Source organism: Acanthaster planci, linkage group LG14, assembly GCF_054643075.1.
Source record: "Acanthaster planci isolate LZ-2023a linkage group LG14, COTS_SCS, whole genome shotgun sequence".
NCBI lineage: Eukaryota > Metazoa > Echinodermata > Asteroidea > Valvatida > Acanthasteridae > Acanthaster > Acanthaster planci.
In genome coordinates, this window is record NC_141790.1 from 11,431,482 (window position 1) to 11,454,067 (window position 22,586).

The window sequence follows — 22,586 nt, forward strand, 5'->3', positions numbered from 1 at the left end:
ATTGAATATTTGAATATTATTTTCTGAATTTGAATATTCGAATGCAAAATGCATGAAAAGGAAGGGACAATTTTCTTTTACTTTAAATGAGGAAAATTGCACTCTGGAGGCTTGTTTCAAGCAGATTCAAATGAAAAGTGACAGAAGTCTTACAATTCAAAGAGTAAATTATTCATGGAACAATTTAAAAGAAATACAAATTTTCAACAGGGCAAGAAGTATTGTTCATCTTTTACATCTTGCTAAATCGTGGCTGGAGATAGTCCTAGATGTGAGAAGCTGTAATAGTGATTACAATGTACGATTGTGTGCCTTATTGAAACTGATGTTGTATATGCATTGTTGATCGACAATCTGCCGGTCGGTACAACTGAGTATTTGGATACTCGATTTGAACGAATTGAACGTCGAACATTCGAATAGTGAATTATTCGAATTGACTCAGCCCTAAATCATAGTTGAATTTATGTACCAACAGATGAAAAAAAAATACTAATGCACGAATCCTTGACACAACAGAGCACGACAGAAATCATCTCAAAGCTAAACAAAATCCAATTATATACGAAATAAATCAAATGTCACAGGAACCTACGACGACATCACTGTGGGACAAGCTCCTTGCATTTTGTCCTTCAATGAAATTGGATTTTTCTCCCATTTCAATTCAATACGGCTTTCGCTGGAATGGTCTGCTGATGTCATTTTGGAAAAAAAATGTGGAGTGTAATGGCAGTCATCACAGCAGAGAGATGGATCTTTATCAACGTTGAAGGAGGAAAAAAAATGCCTGTCAAATATGTGATTCACGAAAGCCTTTTGTGTATACATAAACAAAATACATGCCTGCCTAATTTACCTAACGATATGTGGAAGTAGTCAATGACAAACAGAATGAGATTGTTTGAAAAATGACAGCGAAATTCAGAACATTTAAATCCTTTATGTAGAGTGCACATTACATGTATCTGTATTGATGCTGCAGGGCAGTTGAGCAGCAAGAAATAATAATACAGAAGTTTTACCGTAAAAATGTAACTCTGAAACTGGCCAACTGCAGAAAAATTGAAAGCAAGAGGGCTGGACTTCTTTCAACAAGCAACTTAGGGGGGGCCCTCTTTATTTCATGTATACATGTACATGGGTAATTCCAGAAATTTGGGGTCCATTTTTTTTCGTGTCCCTGTTACATCTGACATGTGATTTTGTAAGTTCAGAACACATTTTCTAATTTCCAAGAGTGATGAATCAATGCAAATTACCTGCCAAACAAATAGTAATACATGTAGTTTGAAATTGACTCCGGTGATATTTCCATGTAAAATAACAAAGGTCAGATGTAACAGGGACACAAAAATGTCACACTTTTGGACCCCTAACCTCTGGAATATGTGTAGTATACTGGTCCTAAATGAATACATGTACATATGTATGTACCGTATAATTGTCTCATGCCATATTTTAGCCCTCTTTCCAACAATTCAACTGTTAGAGGATTTTACAACATACAGTAAGTGAAATTTACATTCGCCTGATTCAAGAACAGGCTACTGTTTTTTTGGGTATCATATACATGGATTATGAGAAAGGGGTGTATTATAACTAACATCCTGAGATTTCTTGCTCTCAGCTTTTACACTGGGAAACAAGAAATGTTATTTGTAGGTTGACAACATTACACAGAGATGAAAGTGACAGTACCAGCTAACATGTCTGCTGTCAGAACATGGTCAGATTTCATCCAAATGACGCACAGAAATTTCAGAGGCCAGCTGACAGAAACTCCCAAGTTCTCATTCTGGGAAAATTGCAAAGCTTGTTGAGACTACAGGAGACTAATGAATAATTTATGAAGAAACGTGAGATCAACAACGTCCAATCTTGAAACAAAGCCGGCGGATGACCTCAAGTCAGTGCTGCATGGAACTGGTGACGTGGGAGACCGCTTGACCAATGGGACAGTGGTCATGGAACTGGAGACTCGCAGCCAGTGCTAATGTTTCAAATGGTCAATCAACAAACCAAATGATCCGCACACAGCAAGTGAACACCCGCTGAAAGGTGTACATGTACGTGCTTCCAGGCAGGTAAGGTGGCTTGGTCAGTCTTGGCTGTGCTCTGTATCACTGAGGATGGGTCTCTCTCTTCTGGACAGGGCATCGTCCGTTACCATGGAAACTGAGTGACTGCAAAAGGACTTCTCCATTAGACGGATTGAGATAAATGTGGCCAGTTTGTTATGGGGGAATGCAGTTTGTAACATGGAACTGGAACTAAAGGTGTTTACACAAATCATTTTGAGATTAATGTTTATTGTACTTGACCGATAAAAATTAACACTTTCACTGAGCCTAATGCACTGATGCACGGTTACTTGGCTAAGTACCAGCATATTCTCAAAGTGACTTGTCTCTTTTATGACCAAAGGACACCGTGTAATTACGCGTCAAATTAAAGACTGCGCGCAGCGCCGACAGATGCCGATGGTCATCAGATTTCAAGTTTTTCAATGCAATGATCGTGGACACACAGTGTACATGTAACGGCTCAGAGAGACTGTACAAAAGCTGGTTTCCCTCTGGGCCAATTCTTCCGGGAGAACTTCCCCGCTCGTATTTGAGATGTCATCATTTGAGCGACTGGCATCTGAGCAGACTGAGTTTGAACACCAGTTATGAGCTACTCGCTGCCTGATAAGATTCCTGTTATTGCTGGCTTTCTAAAGGTGCAAGCATTTCAGAATACTTGAATGTGCCTGTCAGAAGTCTGATCGATCATTCAATTGAAAAGGTCTGGTTGACAGTTGCATCATGGAACTTTTGCCGCAGGCATCAATGCTTAAAGAGAGTCTCCCTATGCAAGAGCTGGTGAGTAAACATGTACAGAACTTTTAACTGAGCCATAATGGTTTTAACTTGAGTCTATAGTTCTCTGTCAACAAAGGATGTATCCCTAAGCCCTTAAAAAAATGGTGTAAATGACATCTCCTGGAATGTTGTTGGATTTGGCAAGATTAGGGTTACAGGTAAAATTTAAAGAACTTGGGAGTGAATTAACAATGACTGTTAAACAGATACTGTGTAATATTAAGTGAAAATATTTGTTATTGCTTTGAAAAATATATTTATGAACAATTGCATACTGTTTTCTTTCTTTGACTACTTTTTTTGTCATACTTTTGTGTCTCAGTCATCAGGCAGACTTGTGAGCAGTGTGATCTAGTACTGCATAAACCATTATATAAATGATTTAGTTGATTTAAGAAATGATTTTAAGTCATGATTTTGCACTTTGCGGCATGCACTGGGGCCAAACATCCCCACCCCTCCCAACGCTCCCCTCCCCCCCCAAAAGAGAGATGTTTTCCTGGCAAGTTTTACCCAGCAGGGCCAATTGAGCTTGGCATCACGTGGCATTCAATGCTTTTGTGAAAACATTGCAATCACACCACGCGCGTGGCACGCCACGTGCAGGACCCAAAATGAAGGTTGGGAACGGAGACCAATAGTGTAATTAAGGCTGCCTCGGAAACCTTCTGTTACTGCTGGACAGTGGAAAGTGAAACCCTGACGCAGAAACAGACCTGCAAAATAATCAAGCACTCATGGCCGTGGCACACCTGCGCCCCAAACATTTGTCAAACTGACGTGATTCGGGGAAAAAAAAATTCAAAATGTATAAGTGATCCCTGAAATTTATTCATGAGAATAAGCTACTAGATGAAATAACCATCAGGGATCTACCGGTATCTCACTGAGCTAAGCTCAAGGATTTGCTAAGTACACAAAATATTTGCTTAGCAAGAATAGGTTCCATCACAACCAAGGGCTGTGTATCATGGGTACACAAAAATTATGTAATCTGCATAACCAACACACTGCAGAACAAACTATTATGCAAGGACAGAATGTGATAACGCACAACTGATTGACTACAGGACAGAAAAAAATCACAAATGAGATAAGGCATTATTGCGATGCAGGTGGCACATGTGCTGGTGCTGGTATGGTCAGCACTTTCTGTGAGTGCACCGTAAAACCAAGTATTGCTATGTCCATGAACTGGTCACGGAAGAAGTGGATAAGATGATGTTATGTAGTAGCACTGGAAAGCTACCCACCTGCTGGATCAATCAATTACCCATGCAAATTATCCACCTGTTCCTCTCTTTCCTGATCTCTTAATATCACAGGCGAAGTTTGAGCACAGCCCAGTCGACATCGTCATGAGCAGTGCCCCATCCATCTCGAGCCCCACCCTTCCACTGAATACCACGCCTCCTGCCCAAAACACCACCTGGGATCCTGAGGCGGGCGTCCAGACATCCAATCCCCACTGGGTATTCCTGGTACTCCTGCTGGTAATTGTCGTCTCGATCGCTGGCAACGTTCTGGTATGCCTGGCCATCATAACAGAGCGCAAACTCCACAGTGCCACCAACTACTTCCTGTTGTCCATGGCAGTCGCTGATCTCATGGTGGCGCTGTTGGTCATGCCCATGGCATTGATCAAGTACATTTTTGGTGAGTACTCTATCCTTTTGCTCAAAGCAATTTCTTGCTTTCAGTAACACTACAACTACCCTACACGCAAACTTTAAACATCAAAAGAGCACCGATACATGTACAATCTATGAACACGCACTGCACATGTATGCTGGAAAGGTCATGTTCCTGACCCATAGACTTTAATTCCCGAATCAATGACACCTTCCATGCACAACCTGGAGGCCATCCAGTTGCTGGTCTGGGGTTTGAAACCATCCGTTTCAACAAACAAAATATAAACACCTCCCGGACTCTTGTACATCTTTGGAAAGAGAACGAAATTGATCACCAGAAAACCGTGCTGAGATTAGTCAAAACGCAACGGAGTTGATAGCGGATCAACACAACAATCGAAGGCCATCTGGAACTATCCATATTATCCTTGTGGCAGGTTTGACTGAGTAAAAGGCCGAGCAGACCGGTGTGTGGGAAAATGAATACAAACTGAAAACCCCCCAAAAAACACACAGCAACATGACAGACTTCGGGGGTGCTTCCCAAAGTTAGTATTGAAATCACAGAAAGATGTTTTACATGTACAAAGATATCCAAAGACAAATTAACAAATGTAGATAAATTACAATATCAGGTAACACTTCTTAGTAATAAGACCAGTGCAGGTGCGGGGCTGGAGGAGAGGGCACGGCTAAGGCAAAGAAACCCAAACGTAAAAGTGTCTACACCAATAAAGAAACTGGAAAAATGACCAACGCCCCAATGTGCGCAGCAGTCTTATATACCTGCAGAGGGCACCCAACCAAAAAGGTATTAAAAAAAATTTGGGAAGTGTGCACTGTATACCCACAGTTGGAGCTCAGGCAACTGTTACAAATGCTTGCTGACCACAAGAATTAACCACTTGACTCTCGGGTGTGAAATAACAACATTAATTTGTTTCCTGGCAGGTATGTGGATTCTGGGCCCGGCCATGTGCAACATCTGGGTGAGTCTGGACGTGCTTTGTTGTACTTCCTCTATCCTACACATTTGCACCATCTCGCTGGATCGTTACCTGGCCATCTGCAATCCTTTCTCTACCCAACGACGCTCTCGCTTTCAGACTCCCAGCAAGATTGTCGTCGTCTGGATGATCAGTGGGCTTCTCTGCAGCCCCATCTTTGTCCTGGGGTTCCTGTCCTCGGCCCAGGTCCTGGACATGGAGGTCTGCACTCTGACCAATCGGCTGTTCATGATCTACGGATCCATCGTCGCTTTCTATATTCCACTGGTGATTGTGGTTGTCACTTACAGCCGGACGGCTCACGCTCTGAACAAGAAGGCCCAGGCATTTGCAACCCCAAAAGCACAACGTCTGTCTAAACATTCAAGTGAGAACGTAAGTCAAAAGAGCAAGAGCACCCTACGTAAGGCCATCTCCTGGTTATACCAAGCTGTGGACACCAATGAAAACAGCCTCAATGAGTACAGCTCATTCAACTCTTCTGGGAAGCTTCCCGAAGAGGAAAGCGTGCCTGTGACTGACCCTATCAAGAGGCTTAAAGCAGAGACCCTGACTCTCAACAGCAGTCCTAGGATCCTTCGGCCGGCCAGCCATGTGGGCAGAGCCCTGGACAGGACGGTCATCGAGATGCGAAGATCCACCTCTGGCACGTTGTGCAAGGGCCGCCGCTCCAAGATCAACACGGAGCGCAGGGCCAGTAAAGTCCTGGGGCTGGTCTTTACAGCCTTCGTGATCGGCTGGACGCCGTTCTTTCTTGCCAACTTCCTCTATGCCCTTTGCCCTTCCTGCCAGATCAACCTGACAGTCTTCTCCGTCTTCGAGTGGTTGGGCTGGTCCTCCAGCATGGTTAATCCCTTCATCTACACAATCTTCAACAAGACCTTCCAGAAGACTTTTTGGAAACTTCTCACATGTCAGCAGTCTCACAGGAGAAGAATGCGTCATACTAGTCGCAAGAGACAGACCATAATTGTTGACATAAAACCTCCTAGTCCAAAAGTTGAGTCAGTTTAGACATGAAAAAGGAGACAGTGAGTTACTGAGTAAAACGTGACCACAGTGAGCCAGTTTGAGGTTTCTAAAATATAGGTCTTTCGAGAACAGATCATTTGAAATTGCACCAGTCTGAACACATCATTGCATATCTGACGAACCTACAAATATGAAATATCACCGTTTTTGAGAAAAACAGATTTTTAGTTAAGCAGTTACTGCACGCTCATTTTCGATATTAAATTCAACCCACTTTTGATTTATGTATACAAAACTGGTCTTTGAAATCATTTCCTAATTTATATTTTTGGCTCAATGAGCAATACTTTGTTCGAATACTGCTGTCCAACCTATTCGTCAGTTCGTGAGATAAAATCTGAAAATCACCAGAACGGTCTATTCGTTGGTTCGTCAGATATGCGATGACATTCAGTACATGTGAATCAGCACACGGTCGCACTGATAGGGTCAATGACATGCGCATGTATTGATGTTCTTGAATGACCAATGTCGAGCTCCAGTTTTTTGGCATGCACTGAACTGGCTTGCTGTCCAAAACTAATCATCATAAACCGGTATTTTGAAAATTATATGTCACCTTTACAGATGTGGATAGTACATGTAAATATATTTATATATATGCAAGAACAATCAGTTGTAAACTCAAAGTGTACAAGAACGTCATCAGGAATTTTTTATATTCAAAGAAATAAAAATTTTGATGGGGGGGGGATGGAAAGAAACACATGATTAAAGTGCTCCTGGTACTCACTAAAGGTACAGTACATGTATATATCACTGGTGACCAACAGTACTGGTCTACATTATGTAAATGCAGTGTCTGGGAAATCACTCATAGACAACACTGACAGTCCAAACTCTGACAAAACTGTCAAAGATTTCTTTAGAAGTGTGATACGGTAACAAAAGCCAAATCAGCCGATAGTACGCAGTGACGTAGCACTCTCTTTTTTTCTACATCACCAAAGGAAGCTTCCTCATTATTTCCACAAAAAACAAAACAATAGAACCACTAAATCTTTGTTAAAATGCAAATTTTCTGTTTAGTTTTACCTACTGCAGTGTAAATTAGACAAGGATTAATTTCACATCGGGGATGGATTTACTCTTTGGATAATTGGTAATTGATTCTCTTGTCTGTCTTGCACCTGATGTCCAAGCCGTTAGGAGTTGGTGATTTATTCTTCTGGTCTGTCGGTTTCGGTTGCCGAGGGGTAAACTCCACTTCCTATTTGCCCTCGGCATAGCATCACTGTGGATTGATAGCTATCCCATCAGACACCAAGGCTGCAGTACCAAGCGCCAATGTTGGCATGAATCAGAGTTGCACGTAAATCACAGTCAAACTCTGAGCTCGGACCGAGGAGTCAGACCTCCCTTTGTCAGTTTTATGTAACCTTTTGACATCTACTTTCTCCTCGTCTGGCCGAGACAAGTGTTGATGAATGTTGCAGCCTGGCAGTTGGTGGGGGGGGGAGCTTTGTGAGGGTTTATATTTTGAAGCCGAGACTTCAAAACTGTGGGTTCGAATCCCTATCTGGGCAGTCCCACTGTGTTATTGGAAGGCAATTTTTCTTAATTCTCTGGTATTAAAGCTCTAGGTAACAAGGGCAGGTCAGGGCTTTGGCAGGGCAAGGCTTGGGCAGGGCAAGGCTTGTTAAATTTATATGAATATATAAAGAGCCCAGCGTGCCCAAGAAATACCGGTATGTCTGTGCTTAAGACCTTGGGTAAATGCCACAATGGTATACAGTTCTTGTGTCCTTGAGCTGGACACTTGACCATGTGCTGCTAGAATGAATATCTCTGAAGGGAAACTTGGTTGCAGTAAGTTGTCAATCACATTACGTTATAGGTTTGTGATGATGTGGTTTTGAAAAGGGTCAACTGTTCATGGAGTGGGAAATGCTGTAATAGTCACTAAAATGTGCAGTGTTTGCATAAAGACAAGTTAACAAAAATCCTAGATTAATTTCCTTTTCAGCACAACACATTCAGCAGGCACGTAGGAACGGGAGGGGGAAATACATGTAGCCCCCCCCCGAAAATGTGGTGGGGGCACAGGTCCCCCTACATAAGTTGTGTAATTTGCATTTTCAAAATGTGGAGAGTGTTTGTAGAAGTGTGCGACAATTGTACTCAGATCACATTGGAAAGATGGAAATTTTTAGAGAGATTTTATTTTTCTGGGACCCCCCCGGTAGAATCATCTTCCTACGGTACATGTGTGGTTTATTGTTTGAACGTCTGTTTCTGAAATTATTTTGTTGTCACGGTAAATCCACTGTTCACGTGTCTACTGTACGCATATGTATTTGTGGTTTCTGGCCCTACCAAATGGCTGCTATAGCACGTTTACGCTTGTTATTTATTTCAAATTACTTTCTTTTTTTGCTGGACTTTGCTGGTACCTTTTGTTTCTGTCTTTGATTTGACAGTGAAATCTGAAATGGTTTGAGAGGTTAGTCAAACCTATTCTGGCCCCACTAAAAAAAGTCATCCCATCACCTCCTCTCTTGTGGAATCTAGTGCAAACATCTACCGATTTCAATAGCATACTAGATGATGAGGAGGATTGCTGGGACGACGACGATGTTATGACCTGTCTCACAGCTTTATGCCTCAGCACCCAAGGACGCTAAATTTCTCTGGCATTTATGAGCAATGTCTCTGGCAAATCCTGACGTTTATGGTGGCCCACAGTCTCAAAACACTTCATGCATTCATAAATCAAAATGCCCCAAATGGCCTGGTTTACATTTCGCTGCGGTACAAAGATTCTGTATTTTAATATTCTGACCTTCAATTTTGGTTCTCTTATTTGTTTGCTTTTGTTGTTCACTTTTGTACGTCGGGTCACATTTAAAGTATAAGAATAAATGTACATGTTTATTTAAAGCCTTACTAAGGGTGATCTTATTCAGAAAGACAGGTGCACATCGTACAAAACACAAAATAAACTCAACACTGTTGTAGTTGAGGTCTTTTAAAGACGTTTCCAAAGCCTCACTTTTTACCCCCATCAATTAATTAAATTCTGAGAGACGGCTTTAATTATGTCCAAGAGAAATGCTATGCAATGCCATTATTCACTGAAAGAATACAGACATGGTGTTCTTGAAAAGGCACCTGACTTAGAAATGTCCGTTAAATTCTAGACTGACATCTGAAATCCTGCTTGATAAACATTTCAAAGACCTCACCGCTTTGCATTATGTGAATTGTGAGTTGTGAGACAACTTTCCGTAATGTTACCACTTATTTCAAATCAGTTGTTGGAGGCCTGGGGAAATCTCACCGCTCGCTATCAGTGGCAACAGTTTCTTTAAAGGAAAAGTGGTCATCGGTGCACAGGTAACCCCTACTAAGGGCTGTTTTGCTTTGTAACTTTAACAGCAACTGTAAAACATAAGGGGAATGAACTTAGCCCACTGGGAATAGGGACAGCCCACGTCTCTGAGTTACACAAAGTAATGTTTCTCAGATAGCCACAACTAAGGAATTTTGAAAGGCATAACTTTTCAAAGACTAAAGCTTTGTACCATCTTTTAAATAAAATGTTCTTACCTGAACATGATGAAGCCGAGGGAGGTGACGGCCGCGCGACGCACATCATCATCCACGTCACTGACGGCAAAGTGCAGGAGACGCCGGATAGCCTGGTTGTTGCCTGTCCCGCAGTAGGCCAGAGCAATGGTGTACATACCCGAGCGTCTTAGGATGGGGTCCTTGTCACGACACAAGCTCTCAATCAGCGGGTCGGCTTCTTCTAGACGACCATACATCGTCTGTGACCAATGGAAAGGTGACTGTGGTTGGCACGTTTCTCTTGATCAGAGCCCGACAATGGAGAAATGCTCATTGTGTATGAAAGAAAAACCGGCTTATTCTCTATTAAGGCATACGTAAGGGATGTCAATGAAATATGACGTCTGAAATTTTGGGAAAGCAACCCAAACTTGCATGCATCTTTGGCCGCCAGAGTGCTTCTAAAATTTGCTTTTATAATTCATGTGCTCCTGTCTGTAGAATTCTGCAAAAGATAACGAGCTTCAGGCATCAGTTGACGAAGCTGAAACCCTTGAGACTTTTCAGTGATTCATTTGTTTAGTGCAAGAGGTTACTCACCAAAGCAATACCGAGACACAGGCCTCGCAGAATCTTCTCATGCTGGGTGTCTTGCGCATACTGAAAAACAGGAAGGCAAGAACTTTCAACCAAATCAAGGCCAAATGTCATATTGACAGATACTCCAGAATATCATCTTCCTCAAAATCTAAGAAAGCGGACATTGCTCTCGGGGTTCTGTTCTGAAAACTTTGCGGATTACTTACGCTGACCATGTCCTCGATGGCTGATGCCGATTTAGATCCGATCATAACCAGCCCCATAGCCAACCCAGCAGCCTCACCTATCAATAATGAACAAACAGGTACCAGTTACAATGATTCTAAAGAATTCGCTCTCTCATTTTCTTCTCTGATAAAAAAAAAATTCAACTTCTTGCATGGCGTGCAACAAGCTCTGTTGATTATTTCGTGCTGATTAACTTCTGGAACCGGTGAGATGAAAGTTAATCGAAGTTTGTGGGCTGACCTGTGACAGCATCGTCCTCGTAGAGATTAAACTTGAGCTGTTCATAGACATCCTGCCGCGCTGTGCCCATAGCTGCCAGACCGAGGCCTAAACAGCCACCATGCCGGACCATCTGCAAGAAATGCATATTCAGTATGTCATGAATACGTAACACTTAAATGAATATGCACAGCTTCACTTGCTTGGGTCTTGATTTCCACGACTTTTTCATAACTTCTTTTTCCTGAGACTACTGGATTCCAGGATGCCCTATTTTTCCCAATTTCCATGACTTTTTAATGACTTTCTCAGACAACTTTTCTTCCTAGGATTTTCCATGACTGTAGGAACCCTGTCAAAAAGCTTCAATACTCACATCCGTGGTTGCCTCTTTAAGCTGACCGAGCAGGTACTCAGTGATGTTGGCTCCATGGTTGGCATGGATCAACCCCAGCGCATACAGTCCGCCCCCTTCTTGGTAGGCGCTGCCCGGTCCTGTGTCCTTGGGCAGGTAAGTGGACATCAGATTCAGGGCTTCCTTCTCGTGGCCTCGGTGGATGACCCCAAGGCTGGCCGTGGCTGTGAACTTGGCCCAGTTGGTTGCACGGGATAACCAGTCCAGGTTGTCTCTGATTTTGAAAATGAAGAAAACGACAAAATGCCAGTGAAATCAATGACTTGTCATGTTAACAGGTTTGGTAACTCTTCAACTCCAATACCCTCATTTCACTTGTAGATGAATCCAATCAGACATGAAAGCTATGCGCACCTGCCAACCTGTCGTACTCCTTCCTGAGGTCAGGCATCACCACATAATGGATTGGAATTGTAAATGTACTGAAGGCTCATTTATATACGTTTTAATCTACTGTGTGGTATTGCCTGACCGCAGGAAGGCGTAAAGCAGGTTGGCAGGTCTGGCTATGATGTGTCTCAATCTTGTGGCTGGGACTAGGTTTAAAGTCTTGTCTGATTACAAACATGTGGACACATGCCGACAACAGAGATAGCCCTAGCCCAGACAGACTGCTCTGGACGCGGCTGTGACGACAGGTACCATCCTCACCTTAAGAAGGAATCACAGGTGGTTCCACAATGCATGAAGGAGTTGGCAATGACCGTAGCATTGTGACAGACTGAATTCCTGACCACATCCTGCAAAGGGAGAAGACACTTTAGATACAGGCTTCTTATTCCCAGGCGATGTAGTTTCATGGAGACTTTTGAATGAAAATAAAGTGATCATGTCTGTTGCATTTTCTAAACGGCATAAATTTCAACAAACAGTAGAACTGAATTACCATAACACAGCACTGAGCCCATTTAGATTAATCTTAAACTTTTTGGCATTTCAAGAACAGACCACAAAGGCTCTATAAAACTATATTTAAGAAAAAACACCTACAGTTTCAAAAACCACTAAAACCCTCTTCTCAAAAAAATGGAATTGAACCATTGCAAAGCACGTGTCCAATTTATGGGGCAATACAAGATGACAATTGGAATGGAAGACACCCTTTATATGAAAGATCAGAGTTGAAAGATCAGAGTTGAAAGATCAGAGTTGAAAGATCAGAGTTGAAAGATCAGAGTTGAAAGATCAGAGTTGAAAGATCAGAGTTGATCTTTCTCAGGCAGGTCATTTCTCGGCGTGTACGTACCTTGGTGTTTTTGAGGATCTGTACGTCTGTCTTGTTGCTTCGTATGAGGAATTGTAGATGGATCCCTATGGTGATGCTTCCGCTCAGTATTTCCATGAGTTTATTGAGGCGATCTGTGTATATTCTGTCCTCTTCCTAAAATTACAAAACGGGTGACATTTCAGTGACGTTCTTTATAAACAAAAAATGCAAACAGGTTGTACGCTGTCCGAATTCAATCAAAACAGATAACTGCGCCAACTGTACTGTTAAAGGGGAATTTAAATTAATTGAAACACTCACCGTTAATCAAACCTATCCCCACGTGTTCAAATTCATCCCCAAGTTTCCTATTATTTTGGTGGACTCAGGAATTGATGTAGAACGTGAGCACGCTGTTTAACAAAAGGTGGTTTTTCCCATTAGCACGATGAGTAATTACCTTAGCAGCAGGTGGCGGTCCATCTACAGGTGTGCCCTCGTCAGCTGTGTCATTAATGTCTGGTTTGCTAACGTCTGTCTCCATCGCATCACTGGCAACAGAGAGGAAGGGAAAAATTGAAACTAATGCGAATCACCAAAAAACTGGACGGAATCTAAAAGTCAGACACTAAAGCCATTGGAGGAAATTTTTGACTCTTCGAAGTAGATTAATCAACTAATCATGGCCGTTTTGCTCTGCAGTGTGCAAAGGTTACCAGCAAAAGTGCTACACGAGATGCATGCGATGTGACTGGTTCCCCACTGATTGTTTGCTAAGCAACTTTTTGATAAGTGTGCTGTTTTGCTTGTCAGCTCTTGGAGACTAGGTCCTCGTGACGGAGAAAATGGGGTCAGTTTATAAACCTGCTGAGGACAAAATTTCCCCCTGCACAGAAACTGGGCAAGATGTCATGTGGTTTATAAGAATTATCGCAGGTTCTCTAGAGATTTTCATTTAGCGTGCAAATGTGCTCAGCAGAAACTGGGCAGATTCCAGATCAGTGGACTGACCCGTCTTTGGTCTCTGCTTCGGTCATGCTGCTCGGCGTGTCGGCGACGGGGCTGGAGGCGCGAAGTGATGCCTGCACCCTGGCCAGGAATTGCTGCGTGGCGCTGGCGTACAGGTCAAAGCCGATCTGGTACGCCATCAACGTCTGGTCCTGATGGTCGATGGAGGAAACAAAATATACTTATCAAGGAGCAATTTCACTGCTGTTCAAAGAATAATTATCCTTTCAATGGTCCACTTCGGGGGAAACTTTCTTTGAAGCTGTGCAACGGGATGTGACTCACGTGACTCTCCTTGATGAGTTTGCTGAGGATGTCGGCGACCGCCTGTGCATCATCGAGGAAGATGAGACACTGACACACGCTGATGTAGTCTGGCACCGCCAGGTTCATGTAAAGACGGACCAGGAGACGCAGGACCTAGACAGACAGAATGAATGTAGGACAACAGTCTGGGATAGTTTGGTTAAAGCTGACAAAATTATGCCACACCCATTTTCTGGACTTGCTAAAACTGTTCCAACCACACTTGGTAAGCTAGAATAACGACTTGATTGGTCCGGTCGGCAGACGAAGCTGAGATAACCAAAGCTCACCTCATTTCTGAACTGTCTCTGTTGGAGGAGAGCTAAGGTGACCTTTAGACTGTAACTCAGCATGCCACTAACGTCATCCTGTCAAAAGAAAGGAAAATCATTTATTTGTGCTTTCAAAGATACTGAACACACCCAGCAAAATCGTGAAGGAAAATGGAGGAAATTGAAATTTTCTTGTAAAAAACTTCACATATCAACAATCTTCTTGATATTCCCTAAATTAGCTTCCTCAAAAAAACACTTATCATAAGTTTGTAGCCCTTTCCTTGACTGAAAACACTCAGTTCTAAACAGCTCTAATATCCGACTACCATCATAATTTTTTAAACAAAAAGTCCAGGCCAAAACAAGCCATTTTTAAGGACAAAATGAGATTTGTGACAGCTTCTGGTCTAACCGCTTGCATGATGGCCTTCTCAAACGAGTCGATCCTCCTTGTTTCCAGGGCGATCCCGACAACCTGCTTGTACTCCTGGTCATCATAGCAACGCTGGAACATCCTGTCCACGACGTCCTCTAGGCGGGAGTCGATCTCCTTAGGGTCGTCAGGATGCTCCATGTTGTGCACACGCAGCTTCGTGTAATGATCAATGCATTTTGCTGGAGGGGAAAAAAAAATAGTGTCGTCCACGATTTGAAAAAAATTTTGCGAAAGAACTTCCCAAATGCTATAAAGCCAACCACAGCATTGGGTCCGATGCCACATTCTTTGGGTAATTTGATTTCCAAAGGCATCAAGGCCCGTATAAATTACTAGTTGCTATGCTTTACCTTCCTAAATCTTGTCAAATCAAAATAAGACAATATGGAAATCTTGCAATTTAATAATCCACAACAAACCAATCATTCTCATTTATTTGAGCTGGACCTTTACAAATCAGCAGTCAACTTCAGATGTTTTCCTCCACTCGTTTAAAATCTTTGGGAGATAAACTGTTTGAAAAGTGTGGAAACCAACTTTCATTGACTCTTTACTCACATATTGTGGTGTCCACATATTCGGAAGACGAATTCACATCAAATAGTTTCCCAGCTCCCAGCGCATATGTCAGAGATTCCTCAAAAGCTCCTAAATGATAGTAAACCTGAACAGAAAAAGAACAGAAACAATTACAGTGAACTCAATCAGTCATGCGCTGAGCTAGAACTGTTAGTATTCCCCGTTGTGAAAGATTCTCTGAGAAATTTCATGATTTGTGATTACAACTTTACCTTGGAGGCAACCAGTGCTGCCAATTCCTTCTGTGGAAACCCAATATCTTCATAAAACATCTCGCTGAAAAAACCGGAAGAGAAATAAAACTGTACTTAGTATTTTTAATTTGGTGAATAGGCTAATTTTAAATAGTACTAGGGGGTCCTGATCAGTTTCTAAACAAGTTTCATATTTTTCCATATTTAGTGAATAAAAACCTTTATAAGAGAAACATACCTAGCCAATGGGAATGCAAACGTAAGATTTATAGAGAAATTACTCCCCAATATCATGACAATATATTAACCCTAACTCCCTTAGGGTGTATGTAAAATCATATTGAAATCGGAGGATTTGGGACTGTTAGGGCTATCAATTGTTTGTGTTAACTACTTATATTAAACAGATCTTTAACTTGTTCATGATTTTTGGTCAGCAGATTTGCAAATTGCTTACATTTTTTCCACAGAATCAGCAATCTCAGCCCAGAAGTCATCCACAAGTAGATTGAGTTTCTCTAGAGCAAAAATCTGGGTGAAATAGGAAAAAAAAAAAGATGGCCAAAATGGTTCTTTGAAGGTCAAAACACCTCTGACAGTGTTAAGTAAAATGTTAATTTTTAATTTACATGTGTCCTGGATTTGCAGGGCACCATAACCCAACGTTTTCTCGAAAAGAAATGAATTGTTAATTTCCTTGACAAAAATTATGCTCAACAAACTAACAGAACTGCTTTTATTCAAATTATAAAACAGTGAAGAAAAGATTGTCCAATTACCTTCAACTTTGTGTCTGGCTCATCCAGGAGGGAAATTACACCTCCTAAAATGGGAAATTCAAGCAAATTGCAACAGTAGCTGACATTTAGCAAGTTAATGGGTAAAAATGAATGACTATTGACGTACGGATAGGCCTATACAGACTTCCGCTGGTTTCATCAACTGGTCATGATGATGTTGCACATTTTGCAGTTGGAATTGCAATCAAGCAATCATAAACAGATGCACATTCGATAGTGTCTAACATTTATGAAATTTATTCAATCCTTTTAAGCAAAGACGACATTATTATATTTATAAACAGAGACCCAGAAGCAAAAATGGACGATTTTCAAACCAGTAATGTTAGGCCCTATGGCTTGTATATTACACACACAATCTGACTATGCTCGCCCAGTAGCCCTAGACTGGGGGCCAGTCTACTGGACTCCCTCAGCTCAGTATCCTTAGCCCCACAACGGTCCACCCAAAAACTGGAGACTCGGCGAAAACACCCTCTATGAATCCCATTTCACAAGAATGGCTCATTAACCCCATCTGATCATTGATGTATTAATATGGGCAAATTCCAGTTTGTAGAAGTACGTAAAATTTTGGTTTCAATTTGGTCCTCTTCACATCGGCCATTCGTATACAGTGATTAACTCTCGATCGTTTGACTTTATCTGTTTGGTCTGGGAACCAGACAGAGCTATTACTGGGTTTGGCATTGGTCAAACGATTGGGAGTTAATCACTGTAGTAAACAAATGGCCGATGTGAAGACAACCAAATCGAAACCAAAATTTCACAGACTTCTACTAGGTAAATGGAAATTGCCCATAGGCCTGATATTGGTTTGATGGGCATGATGGGGTGAGTGATCCATACACGCGAAAGGAGTTTCATTAGAAGGCATTTTCGCAGAGTCTCCACATTTTGGATTGACCGTTGTGGGGCCAAGGATACGGAAGAAGTCCAGTGCAGTAGACTGGCCCCAGTCATGCCAGTCAGGGGCTATGGCAATGCATAGGCTACTGCACATGTACATGTACTATGTAGTGCATGTACATGTGCAATGACTCAGCGAGACATGGGTAAACGTACAACACAAAAATACACGGTTACCGACTTTCCTCTTGTCATTCGAACACATATTTTTACGCAGTATTGAAAAATGATACCTGCTGATGTTAACTTCATTTTGTAGCCCCTTCACTGTTGCTTCAAGCCCGAAATTATTCAGATTTATATAGTTGTCTCGTTCGCAGGCTTCCGAGAGTTGTGCCCGAAAGCAAAATGGTGGAAATTTACCATCGATTGGCAATAGAGGGCGCTGTGTAAGTTTCACGGAGTCGAATCCTTCTCTACATACACAGGGGGCGTGACGGAGGCCAAGGAGCGAGATCTGCAGTTAACTGTTTCCGGAATTCCTGTCATGTGTGGAGTCCTGTTTCCGACGTCAACGTGGTCCGACTTCGTTGTCTGTTTTTTTTCAACTTACCTTGCTCTTATTGATTTACTTCCCTTTTCCAGTTTTCCAAAACAATGTGAATCTCCATCTGTGCTTGCAAACTCACGAATAATTCCTTAAAAATTTCACTTGGCCAAACATTTCCTGACGACTACTTACGACGGGATCAATGTAGAGCCTCCCCGTAATTTCCTTCGGAGAATAAATATACATGTACAACAGACAACAAAGGGTGCAAAACCCGCCCCAATATAGGACGGCATGACGTTTATTCCCAAACCAACAAGAACCCTTCTTTCAGTCCTTTCTTGTTACAAAATCACAGAAAAGTCAATTAAAACGCGGGTTTTGTATATATATTCAGTTGTTTGTATGCTTAAGCGTTAACCATTAAAGGAAAATCTTTCCTTTTTTCAAAGCAAAATCGTTTTTGATCTACTGAAATCACAGTTTGTTTCTTTCAAACCTCCTATAATCGAACAAGATATGGGCAAGTGTTTTAATTTTGACTTGCATTTTAGTCGACATTTCAGTCCCTCCACTGAAAACCAAATTCATAGAGCTGCTTAAGCACAAAATTTGCTTAAGTGCAAACAAACTTTACTTGATAAATAAGGTAACCAGCCCAAATTCAATGTGATGTATATTGTTTTGGCATTGTATTTAGGTGTTTTTTGGGTTAGCATGACAACCAGATAGAGTTTGAGCTGGTAACTTTTGTTTATTAAGCAAATCTTTTCCCGCTTAAGCAAATTTTGTGCTTAATTAAGCAGAGCTATGAAAGTGGGTCATGTCGATGTCTACGGGGAGAAGCCGCAGCCCTTGGAAAAACGTGAAGAAAACCGTACTCGCAAGACAGCCAATAATCATACTAAATTCGGTCAACATAAATGTCATACTGTAATGTTACCCTGCGATGTACATTACAACGTAACGTGGCCTTGGTTACGGTAGAATACAAAAGAAGTGTTGCCTTAAACATCAGAATTGAATGAATACAATCGATGAAGGGAAAGTGAATAATAAACGTGTTTCAAATGACTGCAATGGCTTTCAGTAAGTTACAAGCTCACCAGGAATGAGAGTTTCTGGATCTTGTCAAATTGGCCTGTAAAGCAGCTGGTCATAGTATCCGAGACACCTCAAATTTAACATCGTTAACGGCAACACCGCAGCCAGAGGCCACACACTTTATATAAAAGGGGAGCACAGGGTCGGTCCTTGTGGGAGAAAAAAAAATCGCCTCTCCCCTCCCCGTACATCAGCACACCTTTCCCGCTTCATTTTTTTTTCTGGAAACCGTGATTAGGCTGTTAACATAATCACCGAAGTAGAAAAGCCAGAATTACGATTCATAAAAATCAAGTTTGAAAATAATAAACGATTACAAAAATATTGTACTACGGTGTACTTACAGATACATTGCATTGAAAAAAACACTTCATGTTTTGCGTGTCCGTACATACTGGTCACTGGTTGCCGGACGCAGCCTCTTGCCATGATACGACTGCAACCATTTAGTACTGACGACAGATACGGGAACCAGCTGCCAGTAAACTGGACATCTCTTTACGTTCCAGCCACGTGTCTCTAGGCTCGCGATATACCACGGTGTTCTCACCGTGCAGCAGGTTTATAAATCAATACTCCAGCAAAGTGAGCAGTGTTAAAGTGATAATTTTAAATTTCTGGAGTTAGTCCCACTCAGCAAAAGTGATACCTTGAACAGTAGCTTGGCTCCTAAAAAAACATTTCCACATGAAACCTTCACAAGCAAGATTTCGAAAAGCCCCCTCCCTACCCAAAAAAAGAACGTGTAGGACACATTTTACGCACTCTGTCGACATCTTCGTCATATACCCTGAGCGCATGGAGCATTATGTCAGTGGATAAGAGCACTACTCCGTAAGCACCAGCCTGTTGTCTGCGCTGGGGGAGCCTCGTTCTCAGGCCCAATCACACAATACTTGCGAATGAGGATATCAGCATAGCAACGCGTGCTGTCGTCAGCCTGTATACAAGTTCGAGTCATATTTTAGAGTCCGATTTACGTGTACAAAGATGATTTTAATCCTGTAAATTATATGGGATACCTCCCAAGTTTTACAAGGTACTGTTGATAAGTACGAAATCTTGCATGGGCAAATAATGTAACCAATATAAGTCGAACTCTCTTCTCAGGACAGAGCAGGTGCCATTCTCCTAGATATAAACTTCATCAATGTGCAGAATTTTCCGTAGGTCGCTGGTAAGCTCTAAGAGCTCGACGACGTAATCCCCTAAAGTCTCGTCTAGCACCATTTTTGATTTCTGGGGAGGGCTATGGTTGAGCTGCGATCCTTCGATGGCCGCCGTGAATTCCTTGCGGGTCATTGTCACGCTGCGTACGGTCTGGTTGCTGGCCAGAAAGTCCGCTCGCGTGGTGTTGAGCTGGTCCGTGACGTCAGACAGTAGCAACCAATTGCGAGCCCTGTAGAAATGAGCGAGGGTTCGTTTAAACACACAAGGTCTGCCATTGGTAAGAATTACAGTTGTTGAAACTGCATGCTGTAAATTCTCTACGTAATTTTTGCCGAACTGAACTCACCCACACACAACAATATTCTGGTACATTCATAACATGCTTTTCAAAGGAGAAATATCCGGGAAAACCTGAGACATATTACTGTTGGTATAACAAATTTGTCTTGAAAATAAAAAAAGGTAATTACTGTTCACTCCATGTAATGTATTTATATTACATCTGGCTTACTGCCTCCTACCTCTGGTCGTTTGGAAGACGGATGTTGTAGCTTGTAAGATGTGGTGTGTCGCTGACTTCAAACAAAAACTCTCCATCGCTTTCTTCTTTTCTTCCTTCAGGAATGTCTTGGAAGATATCACACGCTGCTAGGTCATTTGCATCTATATACACCAAAAAAACCCCATTCACAATTAAAGCCAAAACCCCCTTAATATTGAAATATAGTGCATGGAAGTATGTTGAACGCTCGGAGTAGCACCAATTTCCATAATTATGACAGTTAAAACATCGACCATCGAATGCGACGATCGATTTAAGGGTCTTGTCTGAACTTACAAAAAGAATGTGTTCCAGTGATGTGCCAGCGTAGATCTAGATTGCTCTGGTACGGATCATCTTCGTCTAGTTCCCACTCTCCATTAATGTCGCTGAGGTAGCCTGCAGACAGTAAACAACATTTTCCATGATTAGTCCACGCGCTAAAGTGCAGGACTTTTCAACAAAATTACAATCTGTAAACTCCACAAGCGCAGGAGATTTTGAGCGAAGAAGATGCAACGATGAAAATGACTGTTAGAGATCGATCCTTCAATTAAAATGGCAAAAACACCTAATTCCATTCTCGGCATGTGGAGATAAGTTTATGTCTTTCAAGTTAGCTGTTGAATTTACTGTTCAGAGTTTTGAGAGTAACTGGCAAGCACACTGTCAAAACATAGGCATATATCCTCCTATGACCACTTACCGATGATGAATGTTTTCATGGGCTTAGTTCGCGCCAACTTAATGGTCGTCCTGCCGGAGTAGGTCGCAATGAGCGGATCAGCGCCGTACCTCAGAAGCAGGCGCACTAGGGCCAACCAATTATTGTCCACTGCATCGTGGATAGGCCTAAGGAAAAGAACACAGGAAGCTTTCAACGGTGAGGGCGTGTATGAATTCTAGGTAGAAATGGCGCCTGTTTTCTGTGACAAGGTTTTGCATCTGCGTGCGTCAACACTCCAACGTAGGGCCTAATCAGTTCAGCCAATCGTTTGGCAGTGTAATCACATTTTTGCAGCTCAGCTTGAGTGCATCACAGAACGATATTTTTGCCACATTTCCCACCTTAATCTACCTATCCAGCAGCAGCAAGTTACCAACGTTGAAAAATGACGTTAACATTGCCTGCCACTGATTTCCTGTTGATTTTCATTAAGCACGTAAAACCTCGCTAAGCAAAAACTCTCGGCTAAGCTGGCGCGTGTAAACCCTCCCAGGTTCAGTTTCGTTTTGGCATGCGTCAAGCATGCGGTAGACCTACCTGGTACCGTCTGACGCGCTGGCATTGACGTCAGCACCATGTTGTAACAGGTGCGATGCCACCCGTAGACGCCCGTGCACGCAGCATTCGTGTAACGGAGTGTAGCCAGCGTTGTCCTTCGCGTTGATATCAACCACGTCATAATCGATACAATAGATGGCCACATCCTGATGACAGAAAATCGATATTTATTTGATAACATTGTTAGTATTACGCTGAGTATTACACCAATGTTTTTATTTCATCCCTTTTTGATATCAACACTATTGTGTTATTGAAACGTATGCTACTGACTTTTTGAGAGCAGTTTCAAATTTGAAACTTGAAACCGATAGAGGAGATGTTGTGAAGAGACTTGACAGTGTCCTGGTAACTATTCAGATCGACTTGTCCATCTTACCGAAAGCCACAACAAAGTGCAAGTGAATTTTCAAATGGATTGGCGCGATTTATTCACAAAATCGTAGCGAAAGTGCGATCCAGATTTAATTTCTAGGCTTGGCGATATTTCATCACATCCTCGGCTATAATAGGACTCTAAAGTCTCATCCGCATCGCAAATTAACAAATCAAAGGACACAGGAAGAGTGGTGGCTGTCGTACAACGCTGTGGAAGGAAAGAACCAGCTGTTCGCCCTTTCTGGGAGGTCAACATGCTCCCGTCTTCGTACTTTGTTTGCCTCGGGCACACTCGTTATTTTCTTTGCTCTGCGACGTATTTTAAATCCTGTTTTATTTCCTCATTCATGCTGGCGAGCAGAAACGTGATACATGTACACAATTCCTGACTC

At 42.1% G+C, this 22,586-nt stretch overlaps 3 protein-coding genes across 11 annotated transcripts in view; 1 reads left to right on the plus strand and 2 right to left on the minus strand.

Annotated features, from left to right (window-relative positions):
- Positions 1–17,606, minus strand: part of psmd1 (proteasome 26S subunit, non-ATPase 1) — a 31,366-nt gene extending 13,760 nt beyond the window's left edge. The window contains exons 1-17 of the mRNA XM_022238077.2: positions 17,460–17,606; positions 16,297–16,340; positions 15,975–16,048; positions 15,536–15,599; positions 15,303–15,408; positions 14,721–14,923; positions 14,324–14,401; positions 14,013–14,147; positions 13,731–13,879; positions 13,180–13,270; positions 12,759–12,893; positions 12,164–12,252; positions 11,474–11,726; positions 11,119–11,230; positions 10,857–10,933; positions 10,651–10,710; positions 10,090–10,310 (exon numbers count right to left, since the gene is read on the minus strand). Of these exons, the coding sequence (XP_022093769.1) occupies positions 10,090–10,310; positions 10,651–10,710; positions 10,857–10,933; positions 11,119–11,230; positions 11,474–11,726; positions 12,164–12,252; positions 12,759–12,893; positions 13,180–13,270; positions 13,731–13,879; positions 14,013–14,147; positions 14,324–14,401; positions 14,721–14,923; positions 15,303–15,408; positions 15,536–15,599; positions 15,975–16,048; positions 16,297–16,340; positions 17,460–17,478 (1,910 nt within the window). The 5' untranslated portion in view covers positions 17,479–17,606. The remainder of the gene's footprint in view (positions 1–10,089; positions 10,311–10,650; positions 10,711–10,856; positions 10,934–11,118; positions 11,231–11,473; positions 11,727–12,163; positions 12,253–12,758; positions 12,894–13,179; positions 13,271–13,730; positions 13,880–14,012; positions 14,148–14,323; positions 14,402–14,720; positions 14,924–15,302; positions 15,409–15,535; positions 15,600–15,974; positions 16,049–16,296; positions 16,341–17,459) is intronic.
- LOC147796852 (5-hydroxytryptamine receptor 2B-like) lies at positions 2,379–7,226 on the plus strand. Its single transcript, XM_087145742.1, has 3 exons — positions 2,379–2,867; positions 4,193–4,523; positions 5,453–7,226. The coding sequence occupies exons 1-3, from the start codon at positions 2,811–2,813 to the stop codon at positions 6,520–6,522; spliced, it is 1,458 nt and encodes a 485-aa protein (XP_087001868.1). The 5' UTR covers positions 2,379–2,810; the 3' UTR covers positions 6,523–7,226.
- Positions 17,607–17,982: 376 nt separating the features above from the next.
- The window catches only part of LOC110981018 (uncharacterized), a 45,654-nt gene continuing 41,050 nt past the window's right edge, over positions 17,983–22,586 (minus strand). For all 9 annotated transcript variants that reach the window (XM_022238155.2, XM_022238161.2, XM_087145740.1 and 6 more), the window contains 5 exons: positions 21,796–21,962; positions 21,238–21,383; positions 20,829–20,930; positions 20,512–20,653; positions 17,983–20,219 (listed from right to left, as the gene is read on the minus strand). In XM_022238155.2, the coding sequence (XP_022093847.2) occupies positions 19,952–20,219; positions 20,512–20,653; positions 20,829–20,930; positions 21,238–21,383; positions 21,796–21,962 (825 nt within the window). In that variant the 3' untranslated portion in view covers positions 17,983–19,951. The remainder of the gene's footprint in view (positions 20,220–20,511; positions 20,654–20,828; positions 20,931–21,237; positions 21,384–21,795; positions 21,963–22,586) is intronic.

Excerpts from the sequence above, each read along its gene's own strand:
- LOC147796852 (XM_087145742.1), top strand. The coding sequence starts at position 2,811 with ATGGAACTTTTGCCGCAGGCATCAATGCTTAAAGAGAGTCTCCCTATG. Across the intron at positions 2,868-4,192 it reads GTCTCCCTATGCAAGAGCTG|GCGAAGTTTGAGCACAGCCC; the intron begins GTGAGTAAACAT and ends TTAATATCACAG. Across the intron at positions 4,524-5,452 it reads ATTGATCAAGTACATTTTTG|GTATGTGGATTCTGGGCCCG; the intron begins GTGAGTACTCTA and ends GTTTCCTGGCAG.